This window comes from Diceros bicornis (assembly GCF_020826845.1).
Source record: "Diceros bicornis minor isolate mBicDic1 chromosome 7 unlocalized genomic scaffold, mDicBic1.mat.cur SUPER_7_unloc_3, whole genome shotgun sequence".
NCBI classification, from domain to species: Eukaryota; Metazoa; Chordata; class Mammalia; order Perissodactyla; family Rhinocerotidae; genus Diceros; species Diceros bicornis.
In genome coordinates, this window is record NW_026690922.1 from 564,753 (window position 1) to 578,285 (window position 13,533).

Below are 13,533 nucleotides of genomic sequence, written 5' to 3' on the forward strand. Positions count from 1 at the left end.
AGTGCCTGGGAGGCTCTGCTGGCCGACACCTGGCCTGGCTTTGAAATAGGGGGACCAATCCTCCCCATTTTAGCACCCAAAGTCCTGCATCCCAGGGACAGCAGGAGGGTTGGACAGCCATGAGCTTCTAGGAACTATTTCTGAGGCTTCCTGAAGCCTTTCGTGTTGTCTTGGTGCCATCCTGTGCTCTCTGCCCGAGCATCTTTGTTCCTACAGGGCACTTACCACAACCTGGGAGAAGGTCTTCACCTTCCTTCCTTCTCTGCCCTACAGATGGTCAGCTCCTTAAGGTAGACAGTGGGTCTTTCATCTTTCTATTACAGTAATAACTTGCAAGCAGAGGTGTTCCTTAAAACTTTACTAAAGTTTTAAATGGGCAAAATTCCTAAGTGTGGGTGTTCCCAAAAACACTTGTTTTGCTTTTATAATTGATTATTTTAGGGGGAGACATTTAATTCTTTCTTTTTAATTACTTTTTCATGTATCCTTGCAGGCTCCACATAAAGGACTCAAAACGTCTTGTCCAGTTGCTAAAAGTTGTTCACAGGGATGACTGGACCCTATTAAGTATTCTTTCATCTGTAGTGAACATTTCACCAAAAAAAACTCTTGAACAGGCTGGAGGGTCAGTACTACATGTTAAAGCCCACGGCCTTGCCCTCCATCTTCCACCTGACTGAGAAGGAGGAGCTGAAGGCCACTGCCGCCCCAGAAGAAATGAGACCAAGATAGCCGCCAGGGACAAGAGGAACATGCCAGTGAAGCAGATGGGAAAGGAGCTTCAGGTTCATCCTCATCCTCGAGGGAAAACCTGAGGGCCCAGGAAGGGTCCCGCAAATTGAAGCGAGCCCTTCTGCAGGGCAAACCCGAACCCAATGCCACCCAGGAAGCCACCAGTCAGGAGCGGGCAAAGAGTCTCTGGAAGGAACTCCAGGAGACAGTGTGGTCTCCACAGCGTGAGGCAGCCAGGGAGATGCAAACAGGTCTGCTGTAGATGCTGGCGATGAGACCGCCTCTTCCCAGCCAGGGCCTGCTGGATAAGAGTGGCATTTCCGTGGGTGACTTTATCCCTCAGGATCTGAGGCATGCAGATTTATTGGCTGGCATCCTTCTTACAGTTTCTCCTCAGCACACACTCAAGAGAGGCCATCTGTCCCTCGAGAGGCTGTTGACCGAAAGAGGCTGAAGAGAGATGTGGAGCCCACCTACAGTGGGGCCAGCCTTGGGCCTGATGAGAGCTTGGCCCAGAGCCCCCACGTTCATCATTCACAATGATGCCTCAGAAACTCTCCCAGAGCCCCTTCACCCTCCAACAGATGTCACCCCGGAGCCAGCCGTGGAAGATGTGCAGGATGAACACAGCAACACCGGCCCCAGGTCCCTCAGCGGGGTCATCCTGTCAGCGCTGGGGCCTAAGAACTCCTGGACTCGCTGCACTCCTACTGCTTCTGGTCCCGGGGGAACAGGAGCACGGGTGCCGCCTGCAGGAGCAGGTGGAGAAGGACAGCGAGCTGAAGAGGGGCAGCTGCCGACAGCCAGGTGCACACGCTGCAGGAGGAGCTGGACGAGCTGAAGGGAGGGGCTCCCTAACTGAGCAGCCTGCTGCCCCCAGCCGAGGTCAGTCCTGGGGCTCAGGGCTCCCCCACTGCCTGCTCCTCATGAGGAGTTTCCTGCTCCACAGCAGACGGCCCCTGAGCACCTCTGTGTGCAGCATGCCTGCTGCTGTCTTGGGAGAAGGCTCTGCTGGTAGCCGCCCCTTGCACACAGGGAGCCCAGGCTGCAGAGCTCACCCCGCTCGCTCTAGGGTGCTCAAGAGGCACCGGTAGTTGTCAGGGTTTAGCAGGTGGGGAAGGAGGCATTGCAGGTCAGCTGGGAAAGCCAGACCTACTCAATGAATGGTGCCTGGATAGTTGGTTTTCCACTTGAACAGGAGAAAATCAGCTTCTGTTGCATCCCTCACACAAATGTAAATTCCAATGAGTTAGGATCTAAATGTGAAATAAAATCGACATAGTAAACTATTGGAAAAGTTATAGGAGACTCTTAACATTATGGGGAGGTGCTTTCCATACATGTTTTAATGAATATCCTTGAACTGAAGTCATTTTGAACATTTTAATAATTTCTTTAAAATTTGAAACATCTTTTTGAGTAGAATACATTCTCTTTTGTAAAAATTAAAACACTAGAGAAATACATAAGCTAAGAAGTGGTAAAAACTCCTATTTCTCACCTACCTCCCAACTTTTATTCCTTGTCGGTAGTAAAATTTGGTGTGTAATCTCCTCCACTGTTTCCTGTGCTTTACCTACATATTTCTCCACCTGTACAAATAGGTTGGATATATTTTTGGTGTGTTTCTTTGCTATGTTTCTGATTTTCCTGCTCTCTTACAGTTTAGTAGTTGTAAACATTGGTTTCTCGATATTCCTTACATATTGAGGGTACCATCTTTTCCCTGTTATACATCCATGGAAAACATTTTCCTACCACATTGCTCATTTAATCTGGATCAGTGCTTGTCTTCCCAGATGTCAGTAACACTTCAAGAGGGAAACGGGTCTATGTGACAGGCTATTCAGGATCTCCGGGACCCCTGGGGCAACAACCAGTAGGACAACCCAAAACAAGAAACAAAACCCATCCCGCATGTTTCCAGATGCATCCTATGGGAAGGACGGCTCCAGCTGAGGACTATTGATGTCCTGGTCAGAGTTATCCACTATGTTCTCATATCACGTTAAAGCTGTTTCTGTAGTTTCTCGTACCTGATGGTACAATTTGGTGCCTTTGTCTGTTCCTCTTGGTGCCTTTGTCTGTTCTTCTTGGTCAGACTGACCAAGGTTTCTCACTGTTACAGGTCTTTCCAGACAGCCAGCCCTTGACTCCATTGCTCAGGTCTATGTTGTTGTTCCTGTCTGGTGAATTCTCCCTTCATTCTGCTGTCATTGGTTTTATTGTGGTGTTGTTCTGGCTCTTGGAGGGAAGTGCTCAGCTTGCTGTACAGGTGATATTCCCTGATACCTGCAGTGGAGGCTGTGTCCTTTCTTCCGTCCCCTTGTCCCCACGTCATGGATTTGCCTCATGCTGCTCTCATTGCTGTTCATTTCTAAAGAGTTTCTCCTGTCTGTCTGGATTCCGTCTTTAACCTGAGAGATTTAGAAGGGTGTGGACAGATTTTCAAGTGGCTATGTTGGGGGAGGGGAGCCAATATTTTGTGATTATTTTTTACTTTTATTGCTTTAAGTTCCAGTAATATAGTCACTTATAGATTTCTGCTTTTTGGACTCTTTAGAGATTTCATTGTGGCTTAGCACACAGTCCATTGTGGTGACTGTTTCATCGTGGTTTGAGGAGAATGTTCGCTCTCCACTAGATGCTTACGTTGTCCCTGGGGCTGAGGCTAGATCTAGCTTTTTTGTGTTTGTCAGCAGATCTGTTTCCTAACTTACTGTATCACTTGACCTGTGGCTTTTTAAGAGAGGTAAGGTAGGTTTCCCTGTGGAAAGGGAAGGCACCTCCCTTGGGGTGCCTGTGTCTTCTTGTTTGTCCAGTTTTGCTTTATGTTTCAAGACCATATTGTTAGGTGCATAAGTGTCCCTGACAGTTATCAACACAGAGAACCCCTTTTTGTCCCATTTAAAATCTTATTTCTTTATCTCCTTATTTTCAACCATATTATATCCCTTTATTTTATAACAATATTTTAACTCAACTTGAGAACCTTCATGTTTTTATAGAGCAATTTGATCTATTTACAATTGTGATTATTGATAAATTGGAATGTGAGTCTACCATTTAATTTAATTTTTAATTTGTTAGGTTTTCTCATGATTTTTCTATTCCTTTAGTGGGTGTCTTTCAGCTTTTAGGAACAACCATTTCTGCCTCTCTTTCTGTAAATGCTTAGAGTTGATCAGTTCCTGTGTTTTACACTCCCAACTCATCACCTTCCGGTCCCCGGCTTGAGAATATCTGATCTTAGTTCTGTGTTCTTATTTTCCCCATCAAGCAACCATGATTGGATGTAAGTATACGTTTTATTGGTTACTTTGTTCACAACTGTTTATTGTATCCAAATTTTTCCTCCTTTTGGAAAGATTTGATGCTATTTTGGAACTCATATGACAGTGAAATTTTGAGACGAATCGAGTCTGAGATAGTCCTTAGGTACTGATGCTGGGGAGCTAGCACCTAACCTCTTAAAGTTGCATCAGTGTGTCAGCAGAGTCGGGATGAGGTCAGAGATATTTAAAAACGTGGAATTGAATGAGGTTTCCTGGAGACACTGTAGCTGTGGAAGGGCCCTGGGCCCAGCCTAGGAGCAGGCAGTGTTTGCAGAGGTGTAGCTGAAGAGGGTCCAGGAAAGGGGCCTGAAATGGTGGAGCATGAAGTTGCAGGAACCATGAGGGGAAAGGGTATTGCAGAAAGGAAGGGTGCTCAGCTGGATGGGATACAGCTCTGATCAGAATGGAGAAAAGATGGCTGGACTCGGCCACATGGGATCACTGGTGACCTCAGTCTCCTTGAGAGGGTGAGAATAAAGCTGGGTCTAGAGTGGGGGAAGGGAAGCCATGGGAGGGCAGTAGGTATGAGGCACTTTATTTAAGAGGTTTAGCCATGAAGGGGAGTTGGGAAAGTGGACAATAACCAAAAGGGAGCATGGGTCCAAGGGAGAGTTTTGTTTGTAAGGCGGAGATTAGCTACAAGGTGTCTGTGCTGCAGGTAGGACCAGATGGGGAGGAGGAGTCTGCTGGGCCCTGAAGAGGTGCCGGGCTGGGCTCCTGTTATGAGAGGTTTGGGGATTCGATTGGAGAGGTAAAAGAAACTTTCCACTCCAAACAAATGGACTGAAGGTATATTTTATTATAGAGAGGATGGTAAAGGTGATAGTCCGCAAACAGATCTGAATAGGTCAAATAATAAGAGGGAAAAAACACCAGCTCGACTGGAAAGGGAAAACATCCCCATCGGCTGAGATAGCAGCACATTTGAATAGGTCATATAATAAGAGGGAAAAACATCAGATCTATCGGATAAGGAAACACCAGATCGACTGAAGTGAAATGACACAAATCAACCAGAAAGAGAAACACCAGGTTGACTGAAAAGAGAACACATCAGATCTATTACTTCACAATAAATCAATTACTCACAACATCCATGCCCCACTGCTGGGAGAGTCCTGTCAATTGACACTGCTGGGCGGGAATCACAGTCCTGGGCAAGGCGTCTCTTCCACAGGTGGAACTCTCACCGTGTCTCAGTCTCCAGCAGTTTATATAAGCAGTTACAGAGTTTACAGAGAGAGCATTCAATGTTCCCATGCACAAATGGTTATCAGTGGCGTACTAGCACTGAGCCCCACCCTCTGGCTATTGTCCCAGCCCAGTAGTTGTGTACGTGCATTGTTTACCCTGCTTATCCTCCCAGCCCAGCTCAGATGGCCAGTCTGCCCCAGGCTGCGGCGCTTGAAGGGCCTTGAATTTTTTACACATTGCAACCATCTCCATGGGAGAAGGGCCAGTTCCCACCATGCAGAAAGCAGCTTTTATATTTCTTTTTGTGCTGGTGGCTGTAGGTCAATGGAGCGGCCAAACATGGCTGTACTAATGTCAAGAGAGCTCCGCTGCCTGGTGACGGGCAGAGAGCAAGAGGACAGATGTGGTCGTGGAAAGGGCGCCCTGTGCCTCTGCTCCTGTGGGCAGTGAGGTGGGCAGTGGTTGGGAGTGGAGGGGCGATGCAGAAGGTGTTAGGTGAACGGCAGGGGGAGGAGGGAGAGGGAGAGAGGACACTGTGGCTTGGTCTTCATGGCTCACATGGAGCTCCCCACTGGGATCTCCGATCACCAACTGTTGACTCTCTTTGATGTTTTCATCAAAATGTCGGCTCTCTTGATGGTTCCCAAGGCTATTATGAATTTGTTCATCAATGAAGGAATCTTTGGGTCATTTTTAAGGGATTCTACGTCAAAGGGGCTCTACATGTGTTTATTCAGTCCATCATCTGTACCCAATCCCTTTGTTTTTGGACAGATTCCATACAACAGAGCAGCCGAGCCAGTGGCCTGCAGGTTCCAGGGTTAGGGAGATTTGCCCTCCAGAAAGCCGATGCTGGTTGGTATTCTCACAGGACGTGGTGCTCTGTCCCTGAGCCCGCTCTAATTCTGGGTGTCATGACATTATAAATCCTGGGGCAGTTCTGTCAGGGCCCATGGTTGGCATTTCTGTGATTAGTGAGGGCAAACATTTTTCTGTGATCATTATCTGTCACTTCCCTGACTGTGCTGTCACCTGCCTTGCTCACTGAGCTCTGAACCTTCCTGGTAGAACCAGGACGTTCACTCTCTATCCAGTGTGATTGCACGTTCCCTCAGTGTACTTGTTTCAAAAATATCTGTTTTCTTCACATTCTTTGATTCCTTGTACATATAATCTAGATTTAATCTGGAGCTTTAAAAATGTTTTATTGTGGAAAACCTTGAACATACACAAATTAAACAGAAAAGTGTGATAGCCCCCCATGTTTCTATTACCCAGCTTCAACATTTATTAATATTCTGATATTCCTGTTTCGTCTATATTTCTACCCACTCCCTACCTTCCATTGATTATTTTTTAATTAATAGATTGTTTTTTAGGAAAGTTTTAGATGGACAGAGAAATTCAGCAGAGAGTGCAGAGCATTTCTCCCTCCTCCCCCACAGTTTCCCCTACGGTTAACATCTTGCTTGACCACCTGTGTTAGTGCAGTCCATTCCTTACAAGTGAGGAGCTGATGCTCATAGAGCGTTCATAACCAAGTCCGTAGTTTACATTAAAGTTCATTGTCTTGCTGTCATGTACTTGGATTTTGACAAATGCATAATCTCATGTATCCACCATGACAGTATCCTACGGAAGAGTTGGATTGCCCTAAAATCCCTGTGCTTTACCTCTTCGTCCCTTGCCCCCCAACTCCTGGCAACACTGATCTTTATACTGTTTCTCTAGTTTTGCCTTTTCTGGAATGTCGTGTAATTGGAATATATGAAAACTATGGAACAGTGTATATAGCCTTTTCCGGTTGGCTTCTTTCACTTAGCAGTATGTATTTAAGTGTCCACTATGTCTTTTTGTGACTTGATAGCTCATTTCTTTTTTTTTCCTTTTTGTATATTGAGTCAAAATATACATAACAAAAAGTGTTTCATCTTAACCATTTTTAAGTGTATACTTCAATGGCGTTAAATACATTTCCACAGTTGTACAGTCACCACCACTATTCATCCACATAACTCTTGTAAATCTGAAACTCTATACCTATTAAACAATAACCCTCCCTTCTCCCCTCCCCCAGCCCTTGGCAGCCACCATTCTACTTACTCTCTCTATGATTTGACTACTCTCAGTTCATACAGTATTTGTCTTTTTGTGACTGGCTTATTTCAGTTAGCATAATGTCTCCAAGGTTAATCCATGTATAGCATATTGGAGAATTTGCTTCCTTTTTAAGACTGAATAATATTCCATTGTATGGATATACTACATTTTGTGTATCCACTCATGTGTCAATAAACACTTGGGTTGCTTCCACGTTTTAGCTATTGTAAATAATACTGCTATGAACATGGGTGTACAAATATCTCTTCAAGGCTCTGCTTTCAAATCTTTTGGGTGTATATGCAGAAGTGGAATTGCTGGATCACATGATAATTCTATGTTCAATTTTTTGGAGGAACATCCACACTGTTTTCCATAGCAGCTGCACCATTTTACATTCCTATCAACAGTGTACAAGTGTTCCCATTTTGCCGCATCTTGGCCAACACTTGCTGTTTTGTCTTTTCGATAGCACTCAACTTAGTGGGTGTGAGGTGGTGTCTCATTGTGGTTTTGATGTGCATTTCCCTAATGATTAGTGGTGTTGAGCATCTTTTCATGTGCTTATATGCCATTTCTAAGTCTTCTTTCGCAACGGAGTCTTCAAATCCATGCCCATTTTTGAATTGGCTTGTTTTTTATTTGTTTAATTTAGGACTTCTCTGTATATTCTGGATACCAGTCTCTTGTCAGAAATATGATTTGCGAATATTTTGTCCCACTCTGTGGGTGCCTCTTGATGTACCAACTTATAAAATTTTCATGGAGTTCAATTTTTCCATTGTTTTTCTTTTGTTACCTGTGCCTTTGGTGTCATATCCAAGAAATCATTGCCAAGTCTGGTGTCATGAAGATTTAATCTCATGTTTTCTTCTAAGAATTTTCTTGTTTGAGGTCTTACATTTATGTCCTTGATCCATTTTGAGTTAATTTTTGTATCTAGTGTTGGATGGGGTCCAGCTTCAAGATTTTGCATGGGGATATCCAGTTTTCCCAGCACCATTTGTTGAAAAGAAACCTTTCTCCATTCCATGGTCTTGGCACCCTTGTCAAAAATCACTTGACCATATATGTGAGGGTTTGTTTCTGGGCTTGCTATTCTATGCCATTGATCTCTATGTTTGTCTTTATGACAATACCATACTATTGATTACTGTAGCTTTGTAGTAAGTTTTGAAATCAGGAAGTGTGAGTCCTCCAGTTTTGTTCTTCTTTTGCAAGATTGTTGTTGGCTGTTCTGAGTCCCTTGAGATTCCATGTGAATTTTAGGACGGGTTTTTCTATTTCTGCAAAAAATATCATTAGGATTTGGATAGGGAATACATTGAATCTGTAGATTGCTTTGGGTAATACTGACACTTTAACAATAGTAAGCCTTCCAATCCATGAACATGGGATGTGTGTCCATTTATGAACGTCTTCTTTAATTTCTTTCTGAAATGTTTTGTAGTTTTTATGGTGTAAGCCTTTCACCTCCTTGGTTAAGTTAATTCCTAAGCATGTTATTCTTTCTGATACTATTATAAATGAATTGTTTTTGTAATTTCCTTTCCAGAGAGCTCATGGTTCGTGTATAGAAATGCTGCCGATTTTTGTGTGTTGACTTTGTATCCTGCTACTTTTCTGAATTCATTTGTTAGATCAAACGGCTTTTTTGTGGAGTCTTTTGGATTTTTCTACATACGACATGATATCATCTTCAAACAGAGACCATTTTACTTATTTCTTTCCAATTTAGATGCCTTTTATTTATTTATTTATTTTTATTGCCTCATGGTTCTGGCTTGAACTTTCAATACTGTGTTGAATAGAAGTGGTGCAAGTGAGCATCCTTGCCTTGTTCCTGATCTTAGAGGAAAAGCTTTCAGTCTTCCATCATTCAGTAATATGTTTGCTGTGTGTTTTTCATATATGGCTTATGTTATGTTGAGGCACTTTCCTTCTATTCCTAGTTTGTTGAGTGTTTTATCATGAAAGGGCGTTGAATTTTGCCAATTGGTTTTCTGCATCAATTGAGTTGGTCATTTTTTTCCCCTTCATTTTCTGGATGTGGCTTATTACATTGATCGATTTTTGTATACCAGGAATAAATTTCACTTGGTGGTAGTGTATAACTCTTTTAATATGCTATTGAATTCATTTTTAATTGGCTAGTATTTTGTTGAGGATTTTTGCATCTATGTTCATCAGGGATAATGGTCTGTAATTTTATTTTCTTTTAGTGTCCTTGTCTAGTGTTGGTATCAGGGTAATGCTGGCCTCGTAAAGTGAGCTTGGAAGTGTTCCCTCTTTTTCAATATTTGACAGAGTGTAAGAAATCTTGTTTTTAATACTTCTTTAAATGTTTTGGTAGAATTCACCAGTGCAGTCATCTGGTCCTGGGTTTTACTTTGTTGAGAGATTTTTTTTTTTAGATTTCTTTAAATATTAGTGACATATAACATATGTAAGTTTTAGGTGTTCAAGATGGTGATTTGTGAAAGGATTACCACAATACCCTGAGTTAACACTCCATTCCCTCACATAATTAACTTGTTTTTTCTAGTGATCACTTTCAAGATCTACTCTCTTAACAAATTTCAAGTCTATAATATAGTATTGTTAATTATGATCACCATGCTGTACATTAGATCCCCAAAACTTGTTCATTTTACAGCTAGAAATTTGTGCAATTTGACTCACATCTCCCCATTTCCCCTAACCCCGGGACCCTGGGAAACCCATTCTTGTCTCTATTCCTTTGAGTTGGGCTTTTTTCGATTTCACATATGAGTGAGAATATATAGTATTTGTCTTTCTCCGTCTGACTTATATCACTTAGCGCAATGCCTCAAGGTCCATCCATGGTATCTCAAAATGCAGGATTTCATTCTCCTGCATGGCTGAATAATATCCCATTATATATTACATGTATACATATATCTCACATTTTCTTTATCTATTTATCCATTGAGGGACACCTGGATTGTGTCCATGTTCTCTGTTTGTGAATAATGTTGAAATGAACATGGGGGTGCAGATATCTCTTCAGAATAGTGACTTCATTTCCTTTGGATATACAAGCAGAAGTGGAATTGCTCATTTATATATATTTCTATTTTTATTTTTTTGAGAAAATTCCATATTTTTTCCATAGTGACTGTAGCAATTTACATTCATACCATCAGTGCACAGGGTTCTCTCTTCTATACAGCCTCGCCAACACTTGTTGTCTGTTGTCTCTTTGAGAATAACCATTCTAGCAGGTGTGAGGTGATATCTCATTGTAGTTTTGATTTCATTTCCCTGATGATGAGTGATTACGAGCATCTTTTCATGTACCTGTTGACCATTTTTATGTCTTCTTTGGAAAAGTATCTATTCAGGTCCTTTGACCATTTTCATATTGTTTTGTTGGTTTCTTTGCTGTTGAGTTGTAAGAGTTTCTTATATACTGTGGATATTAACCCCTTTAGTTTGCCGATTTTTTCATTTGCTATGCAGAAGCTTTTTAGATTGATGTCATCCCACTTGTTAAGTTTTGCATTTGTTGCTTGCACTTTTGATATTATATCCAAAAAAATCTTTGTCAAGACCAGTTTCATGGGGCTTTTTTCTCTATATTTTCTTCTAGTTGTTTTATATTTGGTGTCTTACCTTTAAGTCTTTAATTCAATTTGGGATCATTTTTAGAGTGGTGTAAAATAGGGGTCCAATTTCAGTTTTCTGCATGTGGTTATCCAGTTTTCCCAACAGCATTTGTTGTAGAAACTATCCATTCCCCATGGAGTCTTCTTAGCTGACTTGTCAACTGTTAGCAAACTGTATGTGTGTGGTTTTATTTCTGGGTCCTTGATTCTGTTCTATTGGTCTAGGTGTCTCATTTTATACCTGTATCATACTGTTTTTATTACTATAGATTTGTAATAAAATTTGAAATCAGAAATTGTGATGCCTTCAGCTTTTTCTTTCTCGGGGTTCCTTTGGTTATTGGAGGTCTTTTGTGGATCCACATGAATATTAGGATTATTTGTTCTATTTCTCTGAAAAATGCCATGGGAATTTTAATAGGAATTGCAGAGAATCTTGAGATGGCATTGAATAGCATGAACATTTTAACAATACTAATTCTTCTGATCCATGAGCATAAGATATCTTTTCATTTCTTTGTGTCTTTGATGTCTTTCCTCTGTGTCTTATAGTTGTTAGTTTCTAGATCTTTCACCTTCTTGGTTAAATTTATTCATGAGTATTTTACTATTTTTGATGGCATTGTAAATAGGATTTTTTTCTTTATATCATTTTTTTTAATAATTTTTATTTATTTATTTTTTCCCCCAAAGCCCCAGTAGATAGTTGTATGTCATAGCTCCACGTCCTTCTAGTTGCTGTATGTGGGACTCGGCCTCAGCATGGCCGGAGACGTGGTGCGTCAGTGCACGCCCAGGATCCGAACCCCGGCCGCCAGCAGTGGAGCTCGCACACTTTACCGCTAAGCCACGGGGCCGGCCCTTTATATCATTTTTAAATAGTTCATTGTTAGTGTAGAGAAAGGCAAGAGATTTCTATATGTTGATTTTGTCTCCTGCAGCTTGAGTGAATTTGTTTATTAGTCCTAACAGTTTGGGGAGGAGTCTTTAAGTATTTCTCTACATAAAATCATATCTGCAAACAGAGACCACTTTGTTTCTTCATTTCCAATTTAGATGCTTTATATTTCTTTCTCTGGCCAAATGTCTCTGGTTAAGACTTGCAGCAGTATGTTGAAGAGTGGTGTTGAGACTGGGCTCCCTTGTCTTGTTCTTTGTCTTAGCAAGAAAGCTTTCAACCTTTCACTGTTCAATATGATGTTAGCTGTGGGTTTGTCATGTAAACCTTTTATTATGTTTAGGTATGTTCCTTCTGTAACCCTTTCTTGAGAGTTTTTATCATGAAGGGGCGCTGAATTTGTCAAACTGCTTTTTCTGATTTCAGAGATTATTTTAGGATTTTTATCTTTCATTCTATCAATGTGGTGCATCACATTCATTGATTTGCATCATGTTGAACTTGATCATGTTGTTTGATCCTTTTTTTGAGTTTAGATAGTTTTGTTACAATGTGTCTTGGAGAAGAATGTTTTAGTTTGAAATTTTAGGGTGACTGATCGGCTTCAGGACCTTGGATGTCTACATCTCTCCCCAGATTTGGGAAGGTGTCAGCTGCTACTTTTTTAAGTCAACTTTCTTTTCCTTTCTCCCTGTCTTCTCCTCTGGTACTTTAATAATGCTTATCTATTTCTTTTCAAGGTATCCCATAATTCACACTGCCTTTCCCCAATCTTATCTGTTCCTTTTTTTTCTTTTTGCTCCTTTGACTCGATGATTTCAGATGACACATCTTCTAGTGCACTAATTATTTCTTGTACATGGTTGAATCTGATTTAGAAGGTCTCTATTGAATTCTTCAGTTCAGTCATTTTGTTCTTCAACTCTAGGATTTCTGTTTATTTTTCCTTAACGATTTCTGTTTCTATGTTGAACTTCTCACTTGTTCATGCACTATTTCCTTATTTTATTTAGTAGTCTATCTTTGTTTCCTTAGAGTTTTATGAATTTCTCAAAGAGCATTGTTCTGAAGTCTTTGTCACATAGTTCCTATATCTCCATTTCTTTGTCGGTCATTGGAGTTTTATTCTTTTTCTTTGGTGGTGTCGTGGATCTTTGATTATTCATGATCCTTGTGACCTTCCATTGGTGTCTGCAAATTTGAGGAAGTAGGCATTTCTTCCACTTATTACAGACTGGCTTTAGTAAACCAAAGCCTTCACATTCAGCCCATCTAGGGGTCCTGGGTAGGCCATCTGGTGGTGTCCAGGGGCAGGCTTGTTGCTGGAGTCCTTGAGCAGCCTGGTACTGGGGTGAGTGGAAAGCTTGGGTCCATGGTATTGTGTCTGGCCCTGGGCACAGCTGGGACCCTGAGTTCACGAGTAACCCCACTGGACCCTGGTTTGGCAGGTCCTCATTGAGAGCCTGTGACCACAGGAGTCATCCAGGGCCATGAGAGTTGGCCAGAGCTGGGATGATCTGAGAGTCTTGGCTCACGGGAGCCTGCCAGAAGCCTGTGCCATGAGAGACAGTTTGTGCTGGTGTGGGCCAGAAGTCTGGATTCCTGGTAGCCTGGGGCCACAGGAGCTACCTGAGATTGCAGGAGC

The 13,533-nt window shown here is 41.9% G+C and overlaps 1 protein-coding gene across 12 annotated transcripts in view; it reads left to right on the forward strand.

Moving 5' to 3' along the window:
* Positions 1 to 1,216: 1,216 nt before the first annotated feature.
* The window catches only part of LOC131402329 (uncharacterized), a 219,544-nt gene continuing 207,227 nt past the window's right edge, over positions 1,217 to 13,533 (forward strand). For all 12 annotated transcript variants that reach the window (XR_009218545.1, XR_009218543.1, XR_009218544.1 and 9 more), the window contains exon 1: positions 1,217 to 1,617. Coding sequence is in view for 7 of the 12 variants with exons in the window: in XM_058537152.1 (XP_058393135.1) it covers positions 1,272 to 1,617 (346 nt within the window). In the remaining 5 variants the exon portion in view is untranslated. The remainder of the gene's footprint in view (positions 1,618 to 13,533) is intronic.